General features: G+C 46.9%; 1 protein-coding gene across 1 annotated transcript in view; it reads left to right on the top strand.

The window, feature by feature from the left end:
• Positions 1–1,135: 1,135 nt before the first annotated feature.
• LOC122930573 (pseudouridine 5'-phosphatase) overlaps positions 1,136–25,053 on the top strand; it is a 532,043-nt gene continuing 508,125 nt past the window's right edge. The window contains exon 1 of the mRNA XM_044284063.1: positions 1,136–1,345. Within this exon, the coding sequence (XP_044139998.1) occupies positions 1,282–1,345 (64 nt within the window). The 5' untranslated portion in view covers positions 1,136–1,281. The remainder of the gene's footprint in view (positions 1,346–25,053) is intronic.

Raw genomic sequence — 25,053 nt, 5'->3', positions numbered from 1 at the left:
CACAAACCAGACAAATGACAGACTCAGCTCTGCTGCATCTGTGCGAGTGTGGCTGTAGGAAGAGAACCCGTATACTGTGATCCTTTATGTATTGTCAAGGATTTCGGTTATTTCCTTCACGCCCGCTGTGCATTTATACTCTTAGGCCCCTTTCACACGAGTGAGTTTTCTGCGCGGGTGCAACGCGTGACGTGAACGCATAGCACCCGCACTGAATCGTGACCCATTCATATAAATGGGTCTGTGCACATGAGCGTTGTTTTTCACGCATCACTTGTGCGTTGTGTGAAAAATGCAGCATGTTCTATATTCTGCATTTTTCACGCGGTCCTGGCCCCATAGAAGTAAATGGGGCTTCAGTAAAAAAAAAAAAAAACGCATTGCATCCGGAAGCAGGTGTGGGTGCGATCCGTTTTCCACTGATGGTTGCTAAGAGATGTTGTTTGTAAACCTTCCGTTTTTTATCACGCGCGTGAGAAACGCATTGCACCCGCGCGGAAAAAAAACTGAACGCAATCGCAGACAAAACTGACTGAACTTGCTCGCGAAATGGTGCGACTTTCACTGAACGCACCCAAAGCCAATCTGTCACGCTCGTGTGCAAGAGGCCTGCCCCTTTCACATGAGCGTGACGGATTGGCTCCGGAGGCGCTCAGTGAAACTCGCACCATTTCGCAAGCAAGTTCAGTCAGTTTTGTCTGCGATTGCGTTCAGTTTTTTACGCGCGGGCACAATGCGCATTGATGCGTTTTTCACGTGCGTGATAAAAACGGAAGGTTTACAAACAACATCTCTTAGCAACAATCGGTGAAAAACGCTTCGTATCCGCACTTGCTTCTGGATGCGATGCGTTTTTCATGCAGCCCCATTCACTTCTATGGGGCTAGGACCGCGTGAAAAACGCTTAATATAGAACATGCTGCAATTTTCAGGCAACGCACAAGTGATGCGTGAAAAACAATGCTCATGTACACAGCCCCATTGAAATGAATGGGTCCGGATTCAGTGCGGGCGCAATGCGTTCACGTCACGCGTTGCACTTGCGCGGGAAATCTCGCTTGTGTGAAAGGGGCCTTACTTCTCGCTTTTGCTCCAACATTCCCAGAGATTTCCTTTACTCCCCAATCATTTCTGCAGCTGGTGATATAAGGCACAGAATTACCAATGTGCTTCAGATCCCAGGGTTAGATGGTGGTTGTCCTCGAGGTGTGTCTCAGGCTGCCCATTCATTTCCTCCATAGCTGAGCATTCTGAGGTGGAGAAGACGCTGAAGTGACAAGCATGGCCCTGTCATCCCTGCAGCCTGTCAGCCACATCCTCTTCGACATGGACGGCCTTCTGCTCGGTGTGTACAATGGCTTCTGCCTCTGTTAACCCTTCCCCTCCCTGCTTCCCTCATGTCCTGCACTGTAAACCCTCCCACTGGATGAGACGGGAGCCCCTTACTGGTGGAGCCACTAGTTTCTCTGCACAATGTGAACTTTCCTCCATTACCGTATTATCTGTTGTACTAGGGAAGAGAAGTTACCACATTGATTCAACTTCTACAGCTTGGTCTGTAAGGCCAAGGCAAAACTACCATTATATATATTTATTTTATTTTATTTTATTTGACAAAATAGCCAGTCCATAAAACAACTAGGATCATGCTTTTATTCGACCCCTAATTGTATAATAACAACCAATTAGATTCCACCTTTCATTTTTTAGAGCTCCATTTGAAAATGAAAGGTGGAATCTGATTGGTTTCAAAGGGCAACAAAGTAAAAACATTTTTATACCAATTTTGATAAATGTCCCCCATGGTGTTTTATGATAGTTCATATCTGATTGTGGATATCTTGTACTGAACTCATAGATAACAACTGACTCCAAAAAAGAAGGATATCACCCCCCCCCCCCCAAAGAATGTCAGTGGGGCACACACCACTACAATGCGCATCATCGTACAGACCACCCTTATATAATATCTAACATTAAAGACGCTCCATTCTCTGCCAGCTGTCCACAGGGAAGCTGAATCCATAGGACAGAGCAGCAGTCCGGGGGCACATGTTCTCTAGCGGCAGGACGGATCCGACAGGCTGTTCACCCGACGGAACAGCCTACCGGAGGTCTGTGCCGCTAGTGTGAAAGTAGCCTTACTGAAATTGAAACTTTGCACGATACACTATATACCGCCATATTCAGCTCTATACATGATTCTATACCGCTATCTCCAGCTCTATACATGATACACTATATACCGCTATCGCCAGCTCTTTACATGATACACTATATACCGCTATCGCCAGCTCTTTACATGATACACTATATACCGCTATCGCCAGCTCTATACATGATACACTATATACCGCTATCGCCAGCTCTATACATGATACACTATATACCGCTATCGCCAGCTCTTTACATGATACATTATATACCGCTATCGCCAGCTCTTTACATGATACACTATATACCGCTATCGCCAGCTCTTTACATGATACACTATATACCGCTATCGCCAGCTCTTTACATGATACACTATATACCGCTATCGCCAGCTCTTTACATGATACACTATATACCGCTATCGCCAGCTCTTTACATGATACACTATATACCGCTATCGCCAGCTCTTTACATGATACACTATATACCGCTATCGCCAGCTCTTTACATGATACACTATATACCGCTATCGCCAGCTCTTTACATGATACACTATATACCGCTATCTCCAGCTCTTTACATGATACACTATATACCGCTATCTCCAGCTCTATACATGATACACTATATACCGCCATATTCAGCTCTATACATGATACACTATATACCTCCATCTCCAGCTCTGTACATGATACATTATATACCATCTCCAGCTCTATACATTATATACCGCCATGTACAGCTCTATATATGATACACTATGTACCGCCATGTCCAGCTCTATACATGATACACTATAAACCGCCATATTCAGCTCTATATATGATACACTATATCAGGGCTTCACAAATTTCCTTGGAATCTAGGAGCCAGCTAAAAAAGTTAGGAGCCGTTTATTTTTTATTTTTTTACCTTATAAAGCCTTATTTTCATCGACAAAAGTAACACCTCTTAAATTAACATATAAAGAAGTCTAGAACCCAAAACATGGGCATTGTTTATTATGAGTACTATGACATCACTGTGTGCAGCATCTCTTCAGTGTTTATCATAGTACTGTGACGTCACTGTGTGCCGAATCTCTTCAGTGTTTATTATCAGAGTACTGTGATGTCACTGTGTGCAGCATCTCCTCAGTGTTTATTATCAGAGTACTGTGATGTTACTGTGTGCAGCATCTCTTCACATCGTTTATTATCAGAGTACTGTGACGTCACTGTGTGCCGCATCTCCTCAGTGTTTATCAGAGTACTGTGACGTCACTGTGTGCCGAATCTCTTCAGTGTTTATTATCAGAGTACTGTGACGTCACTGTGTGCCGCATCTCCTCAGTGTTTATCAGTTTACTGTGACGTCACTGTGTGCAGCAACTCTTCAGTGTTTATCAGAGTAGTGTGACATCACTGTGTGCCGCATCTCTTCACATCGTTTATTATCAGAGTACTGTGACGTCACTGTGTGCCGCATCTCCTCAGTGTTTATCAGTGTACTGTGACGTCACTGTGTGCAGCATCTCTTCAGTGTTTATTATCAGAGTACTGTGATGTCACTGTGTGCAGCATCTCCTCAGTGTTTATTATCAGAGTACTGTGATGTCACTGTGTGCAGCATCTCCTCAGTGTTTATTATCAGAGTACTGTGATGTTACTGTGTGCAGCATCTCTTCACATCGTTTATTATCAGAGTACTGTGACGTCACTGTGTGCCGCATCTCCTCAGTGTTTATCAGTTTACTGTGACGTCACTGTGTGCAGCAACTCTTCAGTGTTTATCAGTGTACTGTGATGTCACTGTGTGCAGCATCTCTTCACATCGTTTATTATCAGAGTACTGTGACGTCACTGTGTGCCGCATCTCCTCAGTGTTTATCAGTGTACTGTGACGTCACTGTGTGCAGCATCTCTTCAGTGTTTTTCAGTGTACTGTGACGTCACTGTGTGCAGCATCTCTTCGTTGTTTATCAGTGTACTGTGATGTCACTGTGTGCCGCATCTTCTCAGTGTTTATCAGTGTAATGTGATGTCCCTGTGTACCGCATCTCTTCAGTGTTTATCAGAGTACTGTGATGTCCCTGTGTACCGCATCTCTTCAGTGTTTATCAGAGTAGTGTGACGTCACTGTGTGCAACATCTCCTCAGTGTTTATCAGTGTACTGTGACGTCACTGTGTGCCGCATCTCTTCAGTGTTTATCAGAGTACTGTGACGTCACTGTGTGCCGCATCTCTTCACATTGTTTATTGTCAGTGTACTGTGATGTTACTGTGTGCAGCATCTCCTCAGTGTTTATCAGTGTACTGTGACATCACTGTGTTCCGCATCTCTTCAGTGTTTATCAGAGTAGTGTGACATCACTGTGTGCCGCATCTCCTCAGTGTTTATCAGAGTACTGTGATGTCCCTGTGTACCGCATCTCTTCAGTGTTTATCAGAGTACTGTGACGTCACTGTGTGCAACATCTCCTCAGTGTTTATCAGTGTACTGTGACGTCACTGTGTGCAGCATCTCCTCAGTGTTTATCAGTGTACTGTGACGTCACTGTGTGCAGCATCTCTTCAGTGTTTATCAGAGTACTGTGACGTCACTGTGTGCAGCATCTCCTCAGTGTTTATCAGTGTACTGTGATGTCACTGTGTGCAGCATCTCTTCAGTGTTTATCAGTTTACTGTGATGTCACTGTGTGCAGCATCTCTTCAGTGTTTATCAGTTTACTGTGATGTTACTGTGTGCCGCATCTCTTCAGTGTTTATCAGAGTAGTGTGACATCACTGTGTTCCGCATCTCTTCAGTGTTTATCAGTGTACTGTGACGTCACTGTGTGCAGCATCTCTTCAGTGTTTTTCAGTGTACTGTGACGTCACTGTGTGCAGCATCTCTTCGTTGTTTATCAGTGTAATGTGATGTCCCTGTGTACCGCATCTCTTCAGTGTTTATCAGAGTACTGTGATGTCCCTGTGTACCGCATCTCTTCAGTGTTTATCAGAGTACTGTGACGTCACTGTGTGCAACATCTCCTCAGTGTTTATCAGTGTACTGTGACGTCACTGTGTGCCGCATCTCTTCAGTGTTTATCAGAGTAGTGTGACATCACTGTGTTCCGCATCTCTTCAGTGTTTATCAGTGTACTGTGACGTCACTGTGTGCAGCATCTCTTCAGTGTTTTTCAGTGTACTGTGATGTCACTGTGTGCAGCATCTCTTCGTTGTTTATCAGTGTACTGTGATGTCACTGTGTGCCGCATCTTCTCAGTGTTTATCAGTGTAATGTGATGTCCCTGTGTACCGCATCTCTTCAGTGTTTATCAGAGTACTGTGATGTCCCTGTGTACCGCATCTCTTCAGTGTTTATCAGAGTAGTGTGACATCACTGTGTGCCGCATCTCCTCAGTGTTTATCAGAGTACTGTGATGTCCCTGTGTACCGCATCTCTTCAGTGTTTATCAGAGTACTGTGACGTCACTGTGTGCAACATCTCCTCAGTGTTTATCAGTGTACTGTGACGTCACTGTGTGCCGCATCTCTTCAGTGTTTATCAGAGTAGTGTGACATCACTGTGTTCCGCATCTCTTCAGTGTTTATCAGTGTACTGTGACGTCACTGTGTGCAGCATCTCCTCAGTGTTTATCAGTGTACTGTGACGTCACTGTGTGCAGCATCTCCTCAGTGTTTATCAGTGTACTGTGATGTCACTGTGTGCAGCATCTCTTCAGTGTTTATCAGTTTACTGTGATGTTACGGTGTGCCGCATCTCCTCAGTGTTTATCAGTGTACTGTGACGTCACTGTGTGCAGCATCTCCTCAGTGTTTATCAGTGTACTGTGACGTCACTGTGTGCCGCATCTCTTCAGTGTTTATCAGTGTACTGTGACGTCACTGTGTGCCGCATCTCTTCAGTGTTTATCAGAGTAGTGTGACGTCACTGTGTGCAGCATCTCCTCAGTGTTTATCAGTGTACTGTGACGTCACTGTGTGCAGCATCTCTTCACATCGTTTATTATCAGAGTACTGTGATGTCACTGTGTGCCGCATCTCTTCAGTGTACTGTGACGTCACTGTGTGCCGCATCTCTTCAGTGTTCATCAGTGTACTGTGACGTCCCTGTGTATAATCCCTGCGCTGTGACGTCCCTGTGTATAATCCCTGCGCTGTGACGTCACTGTGTGTATAATCCCTGCGCTGTGACGTCACTGTGTGTATAATCCCTGCGCTGCTCTGCAGCTGACAGAACTGAGATCCCTTCCCCAGGATGTTTGGTCTGGACTCCTCATTCATCTCATAGTTCTTCTCTTGTAAACTTATTTTGTGACTAGATAAAACTGAAGCAGCGCTGGGTTTGAAGAGAAATGTCCCTCGTTGCCGCCTGTACCTGCCATCACTGCGGGATCACTGCCCTTCTGCTGTCCCGGAATATTTGTCCTGTCCAGGGGATAATGGAGTCTCTGTTGTTGGCGTCTCCGGGGCCGTCCCTGTGCTCCCTCCGCTGTGGACGCGCACTGAGTCCAGGCCGGGATTTGGTTCCAGTTCTTGCTGGATCTACATCCCGTGCTGTGATTTGGCTGGGGTGGGGCTGCGGTCCTGTTTGTCGGAGGGATCTCGGAGTCCTGTGAGTGCGTTAAGCCTCATGCACACGTCTGTGTGATCCCGGCCTTGATTTCTTCTGAAATCGCAGGAGCGCTCGGCATCATTGGTTGCTATGCCTTACTTGATACCATTCGATACCACGCAAAAAAAATAAACCCAAAAAGCCACGTGCATTCCGCATTTTTAAAAAATGGCGAATCGCACAGTTTTTATAAAAAACATTCTGTTACGGCGTTCACCGCATATTTTTTTTTTTTCTATTTTACTAATTTGGACTTTTTGGACGTGGTGATATGTGATATGTTTATTTATTTATTGTTTATATATTTAATATGTAATTTATACTTAATATTTTGGTGTTTTTAAAAAATGAGGACCTTTCATCGGTCCAAACATTGTGAACTAAGTATCATGACATATACAGCGGCGCCCAGGGATCTCACTGCACTTACTATTATCCCTGGGCGCCGCTCCGTTCTCCCGTTATGTCCTCCGGTATGTTCGGGGACTTGGTTATAGTAGGCGGAGACTTAGGGGACTTGGTTATATAGTAGGCAGAGACTTAGGGGACTTGGTTATAGTAGGAGGAGACTGCCCTTGTTCTGCTGGGCGTCTCCTCCTCCTAGGCTGTAGCGCTGTCCAATCGCAGCTCACAGCTCACAGCCTGGGAGGTTTTTTTTTCTCCCAGGCTGTGAGCTGTGCGCTGCGATTGGCCAGCGCTACAGCCTAGGAGGAGGAGACGCCCAGCAGAACAAGGGCAGTCTCCTCCTACTATAACCAAGTCCCCGAACATACCGAAGGGCATAACGGGAGAACGGAGCAGCGCTCAGGGATAATAGTAAGTGCAGTGAGATCCATGGGCGCCGCTGTATATGTCATGATACTTAGTTCACAATGTTTGGACCGATGAAAGGTCCTCTTAAATAACTATTTCCCCCCTTATGGGGAGAAGAAGATGCCCAGGAGAACAAAGGCAGTCTCCTCCTACTATAACCAAGTGACCGAACATACCGGAGGGCATAGCGGGAGAACGGAGCTGGCCCAGGGATAATAGTAAGGGCAGTGAGATCCCTGGGCGCCGCTGTACAGATCATGACACTTAGTTCACTATTTTTTGCCAGATGAAAGGTCCGCGCCCGGCTGCTGGTGTGCTGGGCCTATTTTCAAGCAGGGGCAAATACCCAGACGACAGGACAAAATTCCTGATCACCATGGCGACCTGGTGCTTGGGATTTGTCGAGCCCTATATCCCGCCATGTCCAGCTCTATACATGATACATTATAAACAGCCATGTACAGCTCTATATATGATACACTATATACCGCCATGTCCAGCTCTATATATACTTTATATACTGCCATGTACAGCTCTATATATGATACACTATATACCGCCATGTCCAGCTCTATATATACTTTATATACTGCCATGTACAGCTCTATATATGATACATTATATACCGCCATATCCAGCTCTATACATGATACACTATATACCGCCATGTCCAGCTCTATACATGATACATTATATACTGCCATGTACAGCTCTATACCGTATATGATACACTATATACCGCCATGTCCAGCTCTATACATGATACATTATATACCGCCATGTACAGCTCTATATATGATACACTATATACCGCCATGTCCAGCTCTATACATGATACATTATATACTGCCATGTACAGCTCTATACATGATACACTATATACCGCCATGTCCAGCTCTATACATGATACATACAACTTGCTGCAGACTCTCCTAGCAGGCAGACATGTCATTCAGGACAGCTCTTGTATTCACTCCCTTAGCAGTGTCATTATACAGCTGGGACTTGTAGTCCTACACATACAACATGCAGCAGAGTCTCCCAGCAGGCAGACATGTCACTCAGGGCAGTACTTGTATCCACTCCCTTAGCAGCGTCATTATACAGCTGGGATTTGTAGTCCTACACATAAAACATGCTGCAGACGCTCCCAGCAGGCAGACATGTCACTCAGGGCAGCTCTTGTATCCACTCCCTTAGCAGTGTAATTATACAGCTGGGACTTGTAGTCCTACACATACAACATGCTGCCGAGTCTCAGACATGTCACTCAGGGCAGTACTTGTAGCCACTCCCTTAGCAGTGTCATTATACAGCTGGGACTTGTAGTTCTACACATACAACATGCTGTAGTCTCTCCCAGCAGGCAGACATGTCACTCAGGGCAGCTCTTGTATTCACTCCCTTAGCAGTGTCATTATACAGCTGGGACTTGTAGTTCTACACATACAACATGCTGCCGAGTCTCAGACATGTCACTCAGGGCAGTACTTGTAGCCACTCCCTTAGCAGTGTCATTATACAGCTGGGACTTGTAGTTCTACACATACAACTTGCTGCAGACTCTCCTAGCAGGCAGACATGTCATTCAGGGCAGCTCTTGTATTCACTCCCTTAGCAGTGTCATTATACAGCTGGGACTTGTAGTTCTACACATACAACATGCTGCCGAGTCTCAGACATGTCACTCAGGGCAGTACTTGTAGCCACTCCCTTAGCAGTGTCATTATACAGCTGGGACTTATAGTTCTACACATACAACATGCTGTAGTCTCTCCCAGCAGGCAGACATGTCACTCAGGGCAGCTCTTGTATTCACTCCCTTAGCAGTGTTATTATACAGCTGGGACTTGTTGTCCTGCACATACAACATGCTGCAGACTCTCCTAGCAGGCAGACATGTCACTCAGGGCAGCTCTTGTATTCACTCCCTTAGCAGTGTCATTATACAGCTGGGACTAGTAGTCCTGCACATACAACATGCTGCAGACTCTCCCAGCAGACAGACATGTCACTCAGGGCAGTACTTGTATCCACTCCCTTAGCAGTGTCATTATACAGCTGGGACTTGTAGTCCTACACATACGACATGCTGCAGAGTCTCCCAGCAGGCAGACATGTCACTCAGGGCAGCTCTTGTATCCACTCCCTTAGCAGTGTCATTATACAGCTGGGACTTGTAGTTCTACACATACAACATGCTGTAGTCTCTCCCAGCAGGCAGACATGTAACTCAGGGCAGCTATTGTATTCACTCCCTTAGCAGTGTCATTATACAGCTGGGACTTGTAGTTCTACACATACAACATGCTGCTGAGTCTCCCAGCAGGCAGACATGTCACTCAGGGCAGGACTTGTATTCACTCCCTTAGCAGTGTCATTATACAGCTGGGACTTGTAGTCCTACACATACAACATGCTGCTGAGTCTCCCAGCAGGCAGACATGTCACTCAGGGCAGTACTTGTATTCACTCCCTTAGCAGAGCAGGGGGAGGGGCAGAGGTTGTATTTATTGCAAGTAAACAAAGGGCCAGAAAAGAACCAGGGAAATGAGGAAATAGATATTTTTTTGCCTAAAACTTGCTTAGCTTTTAGGCTTCGTTCACACTTCAGTGTTTGGTCAGTGATTTCCATCAGTGATTTGTGAGCCAAAACCAGAAGTGGAGCCTTCACAGACATGAGGTAGAAGGAAAAGATCTGCTCCTGTTCTGTGTTTAGAGTTGCACCTGGTTTTGGCTCACAAATCACTGATGGAAATCACTGACTAAACACTGAAGTGTGAACGAGGCCTTAGTTATATATCGCTGACCATCAGAGTTACAGTGCTATATCTATTTTCCATAACTCAGACAACCCTTTTATGGGGTTTAAGTGGAGGGTCCCTTCATCAGGCATGAAACAACAGTTAGGCCCCTTTCACACTGGCGAGAATTCCGCACGGGTGCAATGCGTGAGGTGAATGCATTGCACCCGCACTGAATACGGTCCCATTCACTTCAATGGGGCTGGGTAGATGAGCGGTGATTTTCACGCATCACTTGTGCGTTGCGTGAAAATTGCAGCATGTTCTATATTCTGCGTTTTTCACGCAACGCAGGCCCCATAGAAATGAATGGGGTTCTGTGAAAATCGGCAACATCCGCAAGCAAGGGCGGATGTGATGCGATTTTCACGCATGGTTGCTAGGAGAGAAACGGGATGAGCAACCCTGGACCCCATTAAAGTCTATTCACTGTATTATTTTCCCTTATAACATTGTTATAAGGGAAAATAATAGCATTCTTAATGCAGAATGCTTACTAAAATGTGGCTTGAGGGGTTAAAAAATACATAAAACAGGACCTTTGATGACGTAATCGCGCTCACCACGTGGTGACGTCAGCGCAAGTCCTGCTGAATGAAGATAGAAAGAACCCCTTAATCCACATTTTAGTAAGCATTCTGTATTAAGAATGCTATTACTTTCCCATATAACAATGTTAAAAGGGAAATAATGCAGGGAATACACTTTAATGGGGTCCGTGGTTCTTATCCCTATCATCTCATAGCAACCATGCGTGAAAATCGCACCGCATCCGCACTTGCTTGAGATTTTCACGCAGCCCCATTCATTTCTATGGGGCCTGCATCAACGTGAAAAACGCAGAATATAGAACATGCTGCGATGAAAATCAGAACAAGTGCAGTGTCCCAGGGGGTCAGTAGTGTATGCTGGGCTTTGTAGTGCAGATTGACCACTAACCTGGGATCCACTGTCGTCTTCAAATCGGGGCGAATGCTGGAACAGGCAGGTAGTTAAAGAGTTCGTGACGCCAGTGTCAATTAAACGGTGACACGCCGTGTATGATGTTATAAAAGAATGAAGCAAGCATAGGGTAGCCAACAAAAACTGGAACTTTACTGAATATCAGTCAGGATAATACATGGACACAGGTAGAGCACAGTTCCATGAAAGACGGTTGGTTTTCCATACAGATACAGGTGGTTCTTGGGAGTACAGAATGGCCGGTCTTAGCAATGTATAATACAGAGTGTTGATTGCAGGAGATGCAGTACAGGCGGCTTGCACACTATTCCTGACTGGTCCTGACACATGTGACTTGCTCTCCAAGGTCTAATGCCCTTTATCTGGCGTACCCTTGAAGCTGTCCTTATCTAGTACCTCCTCTGTTATCTTGAGTACCTCTTGCTTTATCTGATCGGCCTCTGTGGTAATCTGTGTCTTGGCTGGTGGCTTGCTTATGCTGCTTCAGCTAAACGGATGATGACTCAGGAGGGGAACCTTTTCCTTGGATCCGGAACCCGGTTACAGGGCCTTTACTACCCTCTCCTAGCCGGCAGGCTTCAGGCCTGCTATGCTCTCACAGGCCCATAGCCTGGCCTTCCCTCAGACACAGGATCATTTCTGACCTCTGCTCCCACTGTCTGACTCTCTACTACTACTTCCTGACTGGGCCTTATATAACCTAGGGTTCCCTAGCTCCCTCTAGTGACTCAGAGCTGGAACTACACCCTAGCCGGCCTGCAAATGCACGTTTCACAGTAACAGGAAAATACATAGCATGACATTATAAGATATTCTATACCAACCTCCCCTTAAATACAGGGGGAACGACAATACCCAAGTGACCCTTCAGTAGTGACGGGGTATTACTCTCCCGTACACTACACAAGTGATGCGTGAAGATCACTGCTCATCTGCACAGCCCAATTGAAGTGAATGGGTCCGGATTCAGTGCGGGTGCAATGCGTTCACCTCACACATTGCACCCGCGCGGAATTCTTGCCCGGGTGAAAGGGGCCTAACAGTGCATTAACCCTCCCCCTGCTCCAGGCTGGCTTAGGTCACACACATCTGAAGGGGGGAGCTGAAATAGTGCTGATGGATCCTGCTTATTAAAAAGACATTGGGCCAGTACATGACCACAGTGCCTGCGGACTGTAATACAGATTTATTCTTGATAAAAAATGTTTCTTATAGTACGGTACGTAAATGGACAGTACAGAGATCTCTGTAATGACTATTTTCATACCTAAGGCCTCCTGCACACGAACGCGTGCGCCCTGTGGCCGTGCTGCGGCCCACAAAATGCGGGCCGCAATGCACGAACGTCATCCGTGGGGCAGCCGCAGCGGATCGCGGACACATTCACTTTAACGTGTCTGCGATCCCGCCGTTCTGCAACAAGATAGGACATGTTCTATCTTTTTGTGTACAGGACGAAACCCCACAGAAGCACTCCGTAGTACTTCCGTAGGGTTCCGTTCCGTGCTTCCGTTCTGCATCTCCGGATTTGCGGACCCATTGAAGTAAATGGGTCCGCATCTGTGATGCGGAATGCACATGGAACGGTGCCAGTGTATTTTCGGATCCGCAAAGGCGGTCCACAATACGGTAACGGGACAGCTACGGTTGTGTGCAGGAGGCCTAAGCCTGTCACTATAACAAGAAGGCATCATCTAAGTCTAGTGCAAAGAAGCCTTTTACCATCAGCCTAGACAGGGATTCTTTACTGTAAGGGTACAACCACACGACCAGGTTTTCTGATGTAGTTTTGGGAGCCAAAACCAGGAGTTAGTTAAAAAAAGGAGAGTTGTATCTGTCCTTGGTACTGTCTCTCCTTTTTCGATACTCTGCCGATTTCGGCTTCCAAAACTGCATGCAGAAAGCTAAGGGTCCATTCACACGTCCCATTCATTTTCAATGGGGCCGGAATGTGCTGTCTGCATCCGCACTTCTGTTCCGCAAAAAAAATAGAACATGTCCTTTTCTTATCCGCAATTGCAGACAAGAAAAGGCATTTTCTATGAGAGTGCCAGCGATGTGCGGTTCCGCAAAACGCGGAACGCACCTTGCCGGTGTCCGTATTTTGCGGATCCGCAATTTGAAAAACACATACGGATGTGTGAATGGACCCTAACTGTGTGGCCGTACCCTAAGAGCAGTGAGACGCAGCCTATGGGGATTCATTGAGGTTTTGAGGTTCATGAAGGGCCTGGATTAGAGATGAGCAAATCAGTTTGTAATGAACCGGGTTCATTACAAATTGTAAAAAATGTTGTCTGGCATCTGAACCTGAAGCTTCAGGTTTTTTTCGGACAAATCCAGTAAAACGGCACGCAGCACCATTTTGCCGAACATGTTGGTGGGAAAAAGCCCTAGAGGAAGTGGACGGGAGGGACAGGTGGGTTGGGCCAAGTAGTGCAGGAGGGGGGGCCCTTGCAGAATGTCTTCTGTGGTGGGCCATGAATGAAGGTGGACGGGTATTTGCAGTGTCTGGCAGAAAAACGACTTTAGGGACAGAGTTCAGTCACAATTAAGCTTCTATTCTACTGTCGGGGTCAGTGAAGGGCAAGGCTAGAATGAAGAATTGTGTAGCATAGAGAAAGAACTGATATGAAACACGAGGATGGGGCTGGGTGTGGCCGGCAGTATGTTCTAGCTGCAATTATTTATTATTAAAGCGCCATTCATTCCATAGCGCTGCACATATGAGAAGGCATATACATACATACATAATACAGACAATTGCACTGAGCATGAACAAGATGAGTTACAGACTGGTACAGAAGGAGAGAGGGCCCTGCCCGTAAGGGCTTACAATCTACATGGTATGGGAGAAGGACACAGTAGGTGAGGGTGAAGTTGGTCATGGCGGTATAGAGGCAGCAGGGGCACTGGTTGTAGGCTTGTCTGAAGAGGTGAGTTTTCAGGTTTCTTTTGAAGGATTCCACTGTAGGGGAGAGTCTGATATGTTGGGGTACCGACTTCCAGAGTATGGGGGATGCATGGGAGAAATCTTGGAGGCGATTTTGGGAAGAGGTGATAAGAGGAGAGAAGGAGGTCTTGTGAGGATCGGAGATTGCCTATGGGGATGTATCGGGAAAGTAGCTCAGAGATGTAAGGAGGGGACAGATTGCTGCCTCAGGCCTCTTGCACACGACCATATGGCATTTTCTGTATTTTGCGGTCTGTTTTTCACAGATCCGTTGTTCATTTTTTTGTTTCCGTTCCGTAGTTCAGCAAAAAATCTCTGCATGGTTTCTGTATGCGATAACGCCCAACAGACATTAGGCCCAAATCTGTTAACGACGCCAATACTGCATTATTTCCAGTATCAGTAGCAGTGTCTTCATTGTGGTTGTGTAAAGGGAAGAACACAGGTGTTGTTTCCAGGTTGGGCAGCCCATGCCGCTCATACTGAACTTGTCCCTCAACCCCCTCATATGTATCTTAGAACAGACGCTGGCGCTCACGTGGCTACAGAGGAGGTAGAAGAATTGCTGTCTGTCCTGTACCTGTTGGGGACCCAAAATGAGAATTTTCCTTGAGGGAGGAAGAGTCAGATTTGGATGAGTAAGAGGATAATGGCCAGGACACCCAGTCGTCTCAGTGGGGTGCAGAGTTGAAAAGAACTGGCTCCTCTGGTTTGCTGGCCAGAATGGTGACCTGTAGACTCCCTTGCTTACTACCATGAGAGGTGTATAATTGATATCAAGCAGTCTGATCATTACTGGATAGCCATGCTTCTAGACCCTCACTTTTAAAGCAAAATAGGGGAATGTTTTGCTCTCTCTGAAAGTCAGGCCAAATGACATTATAATTAGGAAACACTGTCTGTGCACCTTGCCGCAGCTTTCGATGAGCAGACGCCTGCCGCCAGCATGTCTGAAAGGAAGACCCCTCTCCACCTCCCACAGAGTCACCCACCAGCCAGTTCAGTTTCCTCAACATAGTGTTTACCTACACTCTGGCCAGTCTCTAGCGCATACCTTGTTCCCTGACCCCATGGATTTCTGGGCAGGGGGTCTGGTCCGGACACCACACAAAGAAAGGATGTGTCCTTTGTCGGCCTGGTTGTGGCTATAAACTGTGTCTGCCCTAAAGGAGTATTCGGGTTGTTAAAAGTTATCCTTTATCCATAGGATAGGGACTAACTCTTTTTTTAGGTCCTACGGCGTGGATCCCCGTGATCACGAGAACTGGCATGGATAGGGGGTAATATTTAACAACTAGAATACTCCTTAAAGTGCATTGTGTGAATGAGGACTTAATCTATCATTGAGGCCTCATGCACACGACCGTTGTGTGCACCCGTGGCCGTTGTGCCGTTTTCCGTTTTTTTCTGCGGCTCCATTGACTTTCAATGGGGCCGTAGAAAACTCGGCTTGTGCACCGTTTTTACACCGCGCCCGTGACCCGTGTTTCGAGGCCGTGAAAAAAATATAACCTGTCCTATTTTTTTCACGGCCAACGGTTCACGGGCCCATTCAAGTCAATGGGTCCGTGAAAATCAGACTTAGATTTTTTTTTAATCTTTCATGTCCGTGGATCCTCCAAAAATCACGGCAGACCCACGGAAGAAAAAACGGGCACGGATCACGGTACAACGGAACCAAGTTTTGCGGGACGTTTAAAAATACGTTCGTGTGCATGAGGCCTTAGGCCTCATGCACACGGACGTTTTTTTTCACGGTCCGCAAAACGGGGTTCCGTTGGTCCGTGATCCGTGACCGTTTTTCCGTCCGTGGGTCTTCCTTGATTTTTGGAGGATCCACGGACATGAAAAAAAAGTCATTTTGGTGTCCGCCTGGCCGTGCGGAGCCAAACGGATCCGTCCTGAATTACAATGCAAGTCAATGGGGACGGATCCGTTTGATGTTGACACAATATGGTGCCATTTCAAACGGATCCGTCCCCATTGACTTTCAATGTAAAGTCTGGAGTTCTGTTATACCATCGGATTGGAGTTTTCTCCAATCCGATGGTATATTTTAACTTGTAGCGTCCCCATCACCATGGGAACGCCTCTATGTTAGAATATACTGTCGGATATGAGCTACATCGTGAAACTCATTTCCGACAGTATATTCTAACACAGAGGCGTTCCCATGGTGATGGAGACGCTTCAGGTTAGAATATACAAAAAAACTGTGTACATGACTGTCCCCTGCTGCCTGGCAGGTGCTGCCAGGCAGCAGGGGGCAGACCCCCCCCCCCCTGTTTTTAACTCATTGGTGGCCAGTGGGCCCCCCCTCCCCTGTTGTTAACTCGTTGGTGGCCAGTGTGCGCACCCCCCTCCCTCCCGCCCTCTATTGTTTTAATACATTGGGGCCAGTGTGCGGCGCGCCCCCCCCCAACCCCCCTCCCTCCCTCTATTGTTTTAATACATTGGGGCCAGTGTGCGCGCGCCCCCCCAACCCCCCCTCCCTCCCTCTATTGTTTTAATACATTGGGGCCAGTGTGCGCACCCCCCCAACCCCCCCCCCCCTCCCTCCCTCTATTGTAATCATCATCGGTGGCAGCGGAGTAGAAGATTTTCATACTTACCTGGCTGCTGGCTGCTGCGATCTCTGTGTCCGGCCGGGAGCTCCTCCTACTGGTAAGTGACAGGTCTGTGCGGCGCATTGCTGTCACTTACCAGTAGGAGGAGCTCCCGGCCGGACGCAGACATCGCAGCAGCCAGCAGCCAGGTAAGTATGAAAATCTTCCACTCCGCTGCCACCGATGATGATTACAATAGAGGGAGGGAGGGGGGGGGGGGGGTTGGGGGGGCGCGCGCACACTGGCCCCAATGTATTAAAACAATAGAGGGAGGGAGGGGGGGTTGGGGGGGCGCGCGCACACTGGCCCCAATGTATTAAAACAATAGAGGGAGGGAGGGGGCGCGCGCACACTGGCCCCAATGTATTAAAACAATAGAGGGAGGGAGGGGGGGTTGGGGGGGCGCGCGCACACTGGCCCCAATGTATTAAAACAATAGAGGGAGGGAGGGGGGGTGCGCACACTGGCCACCAACGAGTTAACAACGGGGGGGGGCCGCACAATGATATTCAAACTGGGGAGGGGGGGGGGGTCTGCCCCCTGCTGCCTGGCAGCCCTGATCTCTTACAGGGGGATATGATGGGGTTAATTGTACTATCATATCCCCCTGTAAGAGATCGGGTGCTGCCAGGCAGCAGGGGGCAGTCTTGTACAAAGTTTGCAGTGTATTCTAACTAGAAGCGTCCCCATCACCATGGGAACGCTTCTGTGTTAGAACATACTGTCGGAAATGAGTTTTCACGAAGTGAAAACTTAGATCAGAAAAAGCTTTTATGCAGACGGATCTTCAGATCCGTCTGTATGAAAGCAACCTACGGCCACGGATCACGGACACGGATGCCAATCTTGTGTGCATCCGTGTTCTTTCACGGACCCATTGACTTGAATGGGCCCGTGAACCGTTGGCCGTGAAAAAAATAGGACAGGTCATATTTTTTTCACGGCCAGGAAACACGGCTCACGGATGCGGCTGCCAAACGGTGCATTTTCCGATTTTTCCACGGACCCATTGAAAGTCAATGGGTCCGTGAAAAAAAACGGAAAACGGCACAACGGCCACGGATGCACACAACGGTCGTGTGCATGAGGCCTAAGGGGTAGAGGGTACTCGTTCACGTGATCGGTGGAGGTCCCAGCAGAAGGATCCCCACCGGTAAAATAGTTATCCCTGATCCTGTGGATAACTTTTAACAACCGGAATACTCCTTTAAAGGCCATTTATCAGCAGATTTGTACCTGTGAAACTGGCTGACCTGTTACATGTGCACTTGGCAGCTGAAGCCATCTGTGTTGGTCCTATGTTCATATGTATCTGATTGCTGAGAAAGTTTTAATATATACAAAGCAGTTTCTAGGAGAAAAGGGGGCATTGCCTTTACTCCTAGAGACTCAGCTCTCTCTGCCGTGCCAGGCAGGTAAACGGGACCCTGTCAGTCAAAGTGCAGAAGGTGCGGCAGTTGAAGAAAGAGCTGAGCCTTTAGGGGTAACGGCACCACTCTTGCTGCTCCTAGAGGATCATTTTCACTTATAAACATCATTTTTCTCAGCCATGCGGGCACATATGAACATGAGACCAACACGGATGCCTTCAGCTGCCAAGTGCACAAGTAACAGGACAGCCAATGTCATAGGTACAAATCTGCTGACAGAGGCCCTTAACGCTGGGTTCAGACCTGAGCGTTCGGAAACGAGCGCTCTGTATGCGCGATTGTACGGGCGTTTACAATCGCGCATACAGAGACAGGGGTGCACACATTGTCGCGCGTTCCCGAATATCTATGTGCGGGAACGCGCGACAAACGCCCAAAAAAAAGCTCAAGCACTTGTTTGAGCGTCGGGCGTTTTACAGCGCGTAGGAACGCGCTGTAAAATGCTCAGGTGTGAACCCAGCGTAAAGTGCAAACAAAGGGAAGCAGACTCTGCTTGGAATTTTTTTGGGCGGAATGTGCGCAAAATTCCACAAGCAAAATTTTTTTTTTTAAATGCATAAATGGGGACTTGCATTTGGTTACATCTAAAAAGCAATGATAAAATAGCATGAAACTGGCAAGAACACTGTAAGGCGACGGCAATCAATTCCCCTTTGCTTGGCACATAAACCAGCTAAGTGTGTGTTCTGCTAGAAAGAATTATTTCTCAAAGAGAAGTCAGTGCGGATTGTAATGTATTGATGCTCCAGGTGAAAGACCGATCTGATAGAACCCGTGTGTGGTATATACCGTAGTACACACAGGTGTTCTGTCTGCGCATCACTCATTACTCTCGGTATATTTGCAGACATGCTGCGCGGTACATTCTTGCTTCTTAGCACTTTGCAGGTCACTGATCACTTGGCTGATAGAATGCTGATTTCCCCGCGTCTTTGTCATTTTCCACACTGACATGTTTCTAATCCTTACAAGAGCCATTCAGGGTAAAAAAAATATTTTAAAAAAAATTGTGAGCACATCTGATTTAAGAAAAAATAAACGGTAATACTCTCCTGTTCAGTCCGCTACCCCGGTGGTCCTCTCTGGTTTTTACGTAGTCAGTGGCATAGCTCCAAGGCAGACCAAGAAGCTGCTATGGGGCCCAGAGGGGATGGAAGACCCCACCCTCTACAATGTCTAATGTAGCGCCACCCACTCTACTCCAGTTTCGAGTCCCTATATGGGACTCGGACGGTCCCTGCTTCCCCTGTGTTCAGCCCCCCCCTACATACTTTGTGTGTGTACAGTGCATGTCCCCGACTCTGACCCTGTGCCCTACAGTCCCACCCCAGACACTGCAGCCAAGGGAGCACTCTCCTCTGTCTTCTGGGTGCTGAACTGGCCAATCAGTATTTAGCAGTGCTAAGAGCCTGGCCTAGTGCAGCAGATAGAACTGAGCGGGCAGGACACAGCAGTCTTCTGTGTAGCACCGTCCTTCCTGGCTGTCAAGCCACCCGGGCGGACTACAGCCCCCAGCCAGAGACTAAGGTTTTTTTCTAGCCACAGACAGAGTCTCACTGCACTGACTCCAAGTTTAAAAAAAGTTCATGGGGGGATTGTTTCTGGGGTGGAGAGGCAGCAGCAAGCAAAGTTCAAGTGTCCTGTATATAAAGCTTATATAGAGGACCATGTACCCTAGGCAATCCCCCCTCCCCATGAGCTCTGGGGGGGGGGGGCTTCCTGGGCTACACTAAGCATCAGCAGCAAGCGAAGTTCATGGGGTGGGGGAGGCAATGCCAGGCTTTTGAAAAGCAGGCAGGAGGAACAGTATACGTGCGAGATCCTGCCCTGCGCTCGCTTAGCTGTGCTCACATACATATCGCTCTGCCTGCCTGTGCCCATTCCGCTAAAGCCTGAACTAGCCCAGCTGGGGGGGGGGTAATGATTTCTATGTGCTTACAGTACATTAACAAATATTGTTTTGCACGATTCCTTTCACTTTGCAAAAATGGTAAATCTTACAAATTCTGCCTAGGATATTTAAATGTATGACCACACCTGAAGATAATCCTACAAATGGGTCAGACAGGAGTTACAGCGTTATCCATCACCAGTAAATGTCTAGGCAGTCGGTAAATCAGGGCACCTTTTCCGGTGTCTATAAAAAAAATCATTCAGCTGAGATTTTCTGTGAAGCCGGAGGAGCTTCTGCAAGTTACTGTAATCATCGTCATCATGGTCAATAATGACTGTGTATGGTGTGTAGACATCAATGACCTTTAATATTTATGATGTATTATGGTTGTTCAATATTTGTTGATGAAGTGGATTAATAAGACCAAACCTTGAACAAGAAGTGTTGACAGAAGGACACAGAAACCTGGCGGCTTCAGGCTTGTAACATGAGGCACTAACAAGTGCTTAGATGCAAATAAGCTGCTAAAAAGGTTTTTCACATTTAAAGGGCATTTGTTGTGAGATTTATAACTATGACACAGTGGACCTGTTACATGTGCACTTGGCAGGTGAAGGCATCTGTGTTGGTCCCATGTTCATATGTGCCCGCATTGCTGAGAAAAATGAGGTTTCAATATATGCAAATGAGCCTCTAGAAGCAACTGTTCACTTTCATGGTTAGTTAGTTAGTTAGCCACGCTGATCAGTGAGAAATAGCAGGGGGATGCATAAATATTTAGGGTAGAGATATTAATATCCTGTACACTATGTGAGGGAGCAGCTCCCAGCCAAGCCTGTCTTCCCACTCAGTAGTGCACTGTACTGCACAAGGAAGACCGATGTGCCTTAGCAACGTTCATACAGAGAGAGCGCTGCGAAGGGACATTTCTGGGCAAGTTTTCTACTATAAATGTACACGTTCTTTAAATAAACTATATTACAAAAATTTTCCTAATCACTGTCCCTACACAGAAGCAAAAAAACTAAACAAAACATGAGTTACACTTTAACTCCTACACTGGGTCAGTTTTCACCTTCCTGCCCTTTTTTTTGCAAATCTGACCAGTGTCACTTTATGTGGTAATTACTTTGGCAGCAAGGGTTAACAGATAAACAAAACTCAATGTTTATTACCCTGATTCTGCAGTTTACAGAAACACCCCATATGTGGTCGTAAACTGCTGTATGGGCAAACGGCAGGGCTCAGAAGGGAAGGAGCAACATATGGATTTTGGAGGGTATATATCATTGGGATTATTTGTGGGTACCATGTCGCACTTGAAGATCCCCTGATGCATCCCTGCAGTGGAAATTCCCCAAAAGTGACCACATTTTGATGTCACACTTGTGTGTGGAAGGAAAATACCACACCGAGCATAGGAGGGAAAGGGGATACCGGAATAAGGAAAACTATGGGGGACAGTATACTAGATAAAATATCACTTTTATTAAAAAGTAAGACATGTACACACACACAAGCTGGTACAATGGAGAGACCAGTTGAGTACAAATAAGATGTGAGTAGTGGGCTGGACCAATGGTGGCAGACCGGGCACAACTGTGTCAAATAAGATCAGCTAGCCCTATTGCCTCCCTGCTTGTCCTGGTCCGCCCTACAAAATGTGTCCATGGGACGAGGTCCAAAAAAGCCCCGCAAGGGGTGGCCCCGACTGGAACTCTCTTCCTGTATAAGTGACCCTATTGAGGCCCTGACACAGGGAGAACACAAACCGTCCAAAGGGACGGAAAACACACAATAAATGAAAAAGTAACCCCACCAACAGATATATCCCCTAAAGAGGGGGATAGGGTGACGGTTATACTTATGTGTCCCGACGCGTTTCTTCACAGGATGCCCCAGGATTCATCAGGGGACACGGGGCAATTACTGCAGGCAGAGTATGGCTGAGTCTGAGGATCACATCAAAAGTGCAAAAACTAGAATAAGTACAATGACATAACATAGATGAGCCCCCATGTCGTCAGCCCTCATTGGGCCATGGAGGCAAATCACTTACATTTTTGTTTGGCAGCGGTCGGCGTATGGCTCTAAATCCACCATCAAGCTATGACCCAGGGTGTCCGCAGTGGTGGGGTGACCGGCAGCTAATGGGGCGACTAACGCCCCCTTATATAGGCTGTAGGGCCATGTGCAATGTTCCGAGAGCCTCCGGCGCCCCTTGATGACGTCACGAGAGAAGTGCCAGTCATTAGGTCATGTGACCGGAAGGATCGCAATCGCGCATGCGCAGAAACACTTCAATGTGCTTCAGGGGCCCAGGTGGAACGCACAGCTATATTTCCGCATCACGTGATCGCCATCTCTTTAGGGGATATATCTGTTGGTGGGGTTACTTTTTCATTTATTGTGTGTTTCCCGTCCCTTTGGACGGTTTGTGTTCTCCCTGTGTCAGGGCCTCAATAGGGTCACTTATACAGGAAGAGAGTTCCAGTCGGGGCCACCCCTTGCGGGGCTTTTTTGGACCCCGTCCCATGGACACATTTTGTAGGGCGGACCAGGACAAGCAGGGAGGCAATAGGGCTAGCTGATCTTATTTGACACAGTTGTGCCCGGTCTGCCACCATTGGTCCAGCCCACTACTCACATCTTATTTGTACTCAACTGGCCTCTCCATTGTACCAGCTTGTGTGTGTGTGTACATGTCTTACTTTTTAATAAAAGTGATATTTTATCTAGTATACTGCCCCCCATAGTTTTTCTTTATTGTCTAATTGAGCAGTAACTCAGGGAGGCACCCCTGTCTCTTCCTGACTGACCATCTTCAATCTGTTTTGATACCGGAATAAGGCCTGGTTAACCAGGGAAGGAAGATGGACACCTCCTAGAGAAAACTCTAACTCCAGTCCTGACAGACTACCAGTATGATATAAAAGTAGGTTCACGTGGATAGCTTACCACCTTACTCAGAGTGGAAAAGGTGCTCTAGTCTAAACTGATCACCCAATCAGTGAAAAATACGTAATGAAGAAAATATATAAGACTGGCACTCACTATATGGGTCACATCAGCACAATTTAATAAGGCAGCAGAAATACAATACTAATCACACTATAAAAAAACCACAGTTCCGGATAAATCTGTGGAAAGCATACAGTAAAAACAATCACATTCAAATCACACCCTAAAATGTATAAGAAAAATATAAAAAACTCAATGCACTCGCAGCAGTCCTCTACATGCAAGATAGGGCCGTGTGGAGGAAATCCCTTCAAATGCTGTGCTGTAGGATAATTATGCTACCCAGGTGTTGAATGTGTCACAAGCCTGTTGTATGTTTGATCATGCTCCTTGGCAAGAGATACTGATACTGTCCACATGACAATGTCCGTCTGAATTCCTATATTCGAAAGTTCACATTGAACATATAGTGGGGCAATGTAGCGACAAAAAGTCTTTCCTCCTTAAGTGCAATGTCCGCACTCAATATATGGCGGCTCGGTCCGGCAGGAGGCGAATGCCGTGGTGGGAGTTATAATATGCCCAATGTTGTTGTGGGCAATCGAATGTGGTGGTAGGTGGTATGGGAGTATAAAGCTTACCGGTATATGATGGCAGTTGGCAGTCCCGTTTTTTAGCTATCTACTCACCACCGCACGGCTGCTCTTGCTCCCTTGGCGTCCTCACTCTCTGGTGCGTCTCACGTGACTATTACAGAGATATCGCGAGGTCTGGTCTTTTAGTCCGGTTCGTAGGTGAGGTTTCACTCAGAGTAAAGAGATTTGGAGCGCTCCAATCTTTGAACTTTCTTAGGTGGTCCAAGCTGTATCCAGTTTCTTGTCAGTGCAGGGGTATAACGCCAGACGCGTTTCGGGGACTTCACTCCCCTCCTCAGTGGCTTTACCCCTACTCAAACGTCACATCCTTTTATATCCCCTTGGGTCATCTTCAAAATCTGGACCGGAGCATATATTTTACTTGTTGCGATATCGGTGCGTCTTCTGTGCGGTTTTTAACCGACATATGCGTTTTTTATATATTGTCTTCATATTGTTGCGACTAAGATAGGCAATGAAGGAAAAATCGCTGCGGCATTGCTTTGCATAAAAATATCAATCTATCTTTAAAAAGGGGAGGTGTATTGACCTGCAGTATATAATACATACATATTCATAGGGAAAGAACCATACTACTCATCCAATATATGTTAATTTTGTAATACACTAGAATTCATATAGCTTTGGCTCGGTCTTGCTTTCTATAAGTAGATGGGGGGATGTGGGACCATCCCCAAGGGGGGGTCACAGTGCCGATAGACGGCCAGACATGTGATCCCCCATGTGATCCCCCATTGGATGAGAGGCACACATCCCTAGACCTATAAGAAGCCAAATATTAATAGCTCTGTGTTCAAGCCTGCTGGAATCATACTTCCAAAATCATAAATCTGTTTGGATTCCGCTCTTGACATTCACTCAATATGTTTCCCTCCTCTCCAGTGTTTGTCAATCCTCTCGAAAGCTACAAACGTCAGCCCTGTGGGATCTTGCCTGTGAACTTCTTTAAAGTGCTTTGAGAGTGAGTGTTTTAAATATCCTTTCCTGATATTGGATATATGTTCAGATATCCTCACTCTCAAAGCTCTTTTCGTTCTCCCAACATATTGTCTGGAGCACGGGCATTGGATGAGACTACCAGTATGAACAGGCCCCAAAGGTAGGCAAGCTCATACACCAGATACCTAGAATCCTATCTCACCCTATGGGACCTTGGAACTAATGTCAGGACTGAGTCTACCTGTTCCTCCAAAGGGAAGGACGAACAGGAGTCTCCATT

Source organism: Bufo gargarizans, chromosome 3 (assembly GCF_014858855.1).
Source record: "Bufo gargarizans isolate SCDJY-AF-19 chromosome 3, ASM1485885v1, whole genome shotgun sequence".
NCBI lineage: Eukaryota > Metazoa > Chordata > Amphibia > Anura > Bufonidae > Bufo > Bufo gargarizans.
The sequence above is the reverse complement of the archived record's forward strand: the minus strand, read 5'-3'. Positions and strand labels throughout refer to the sequence as shown.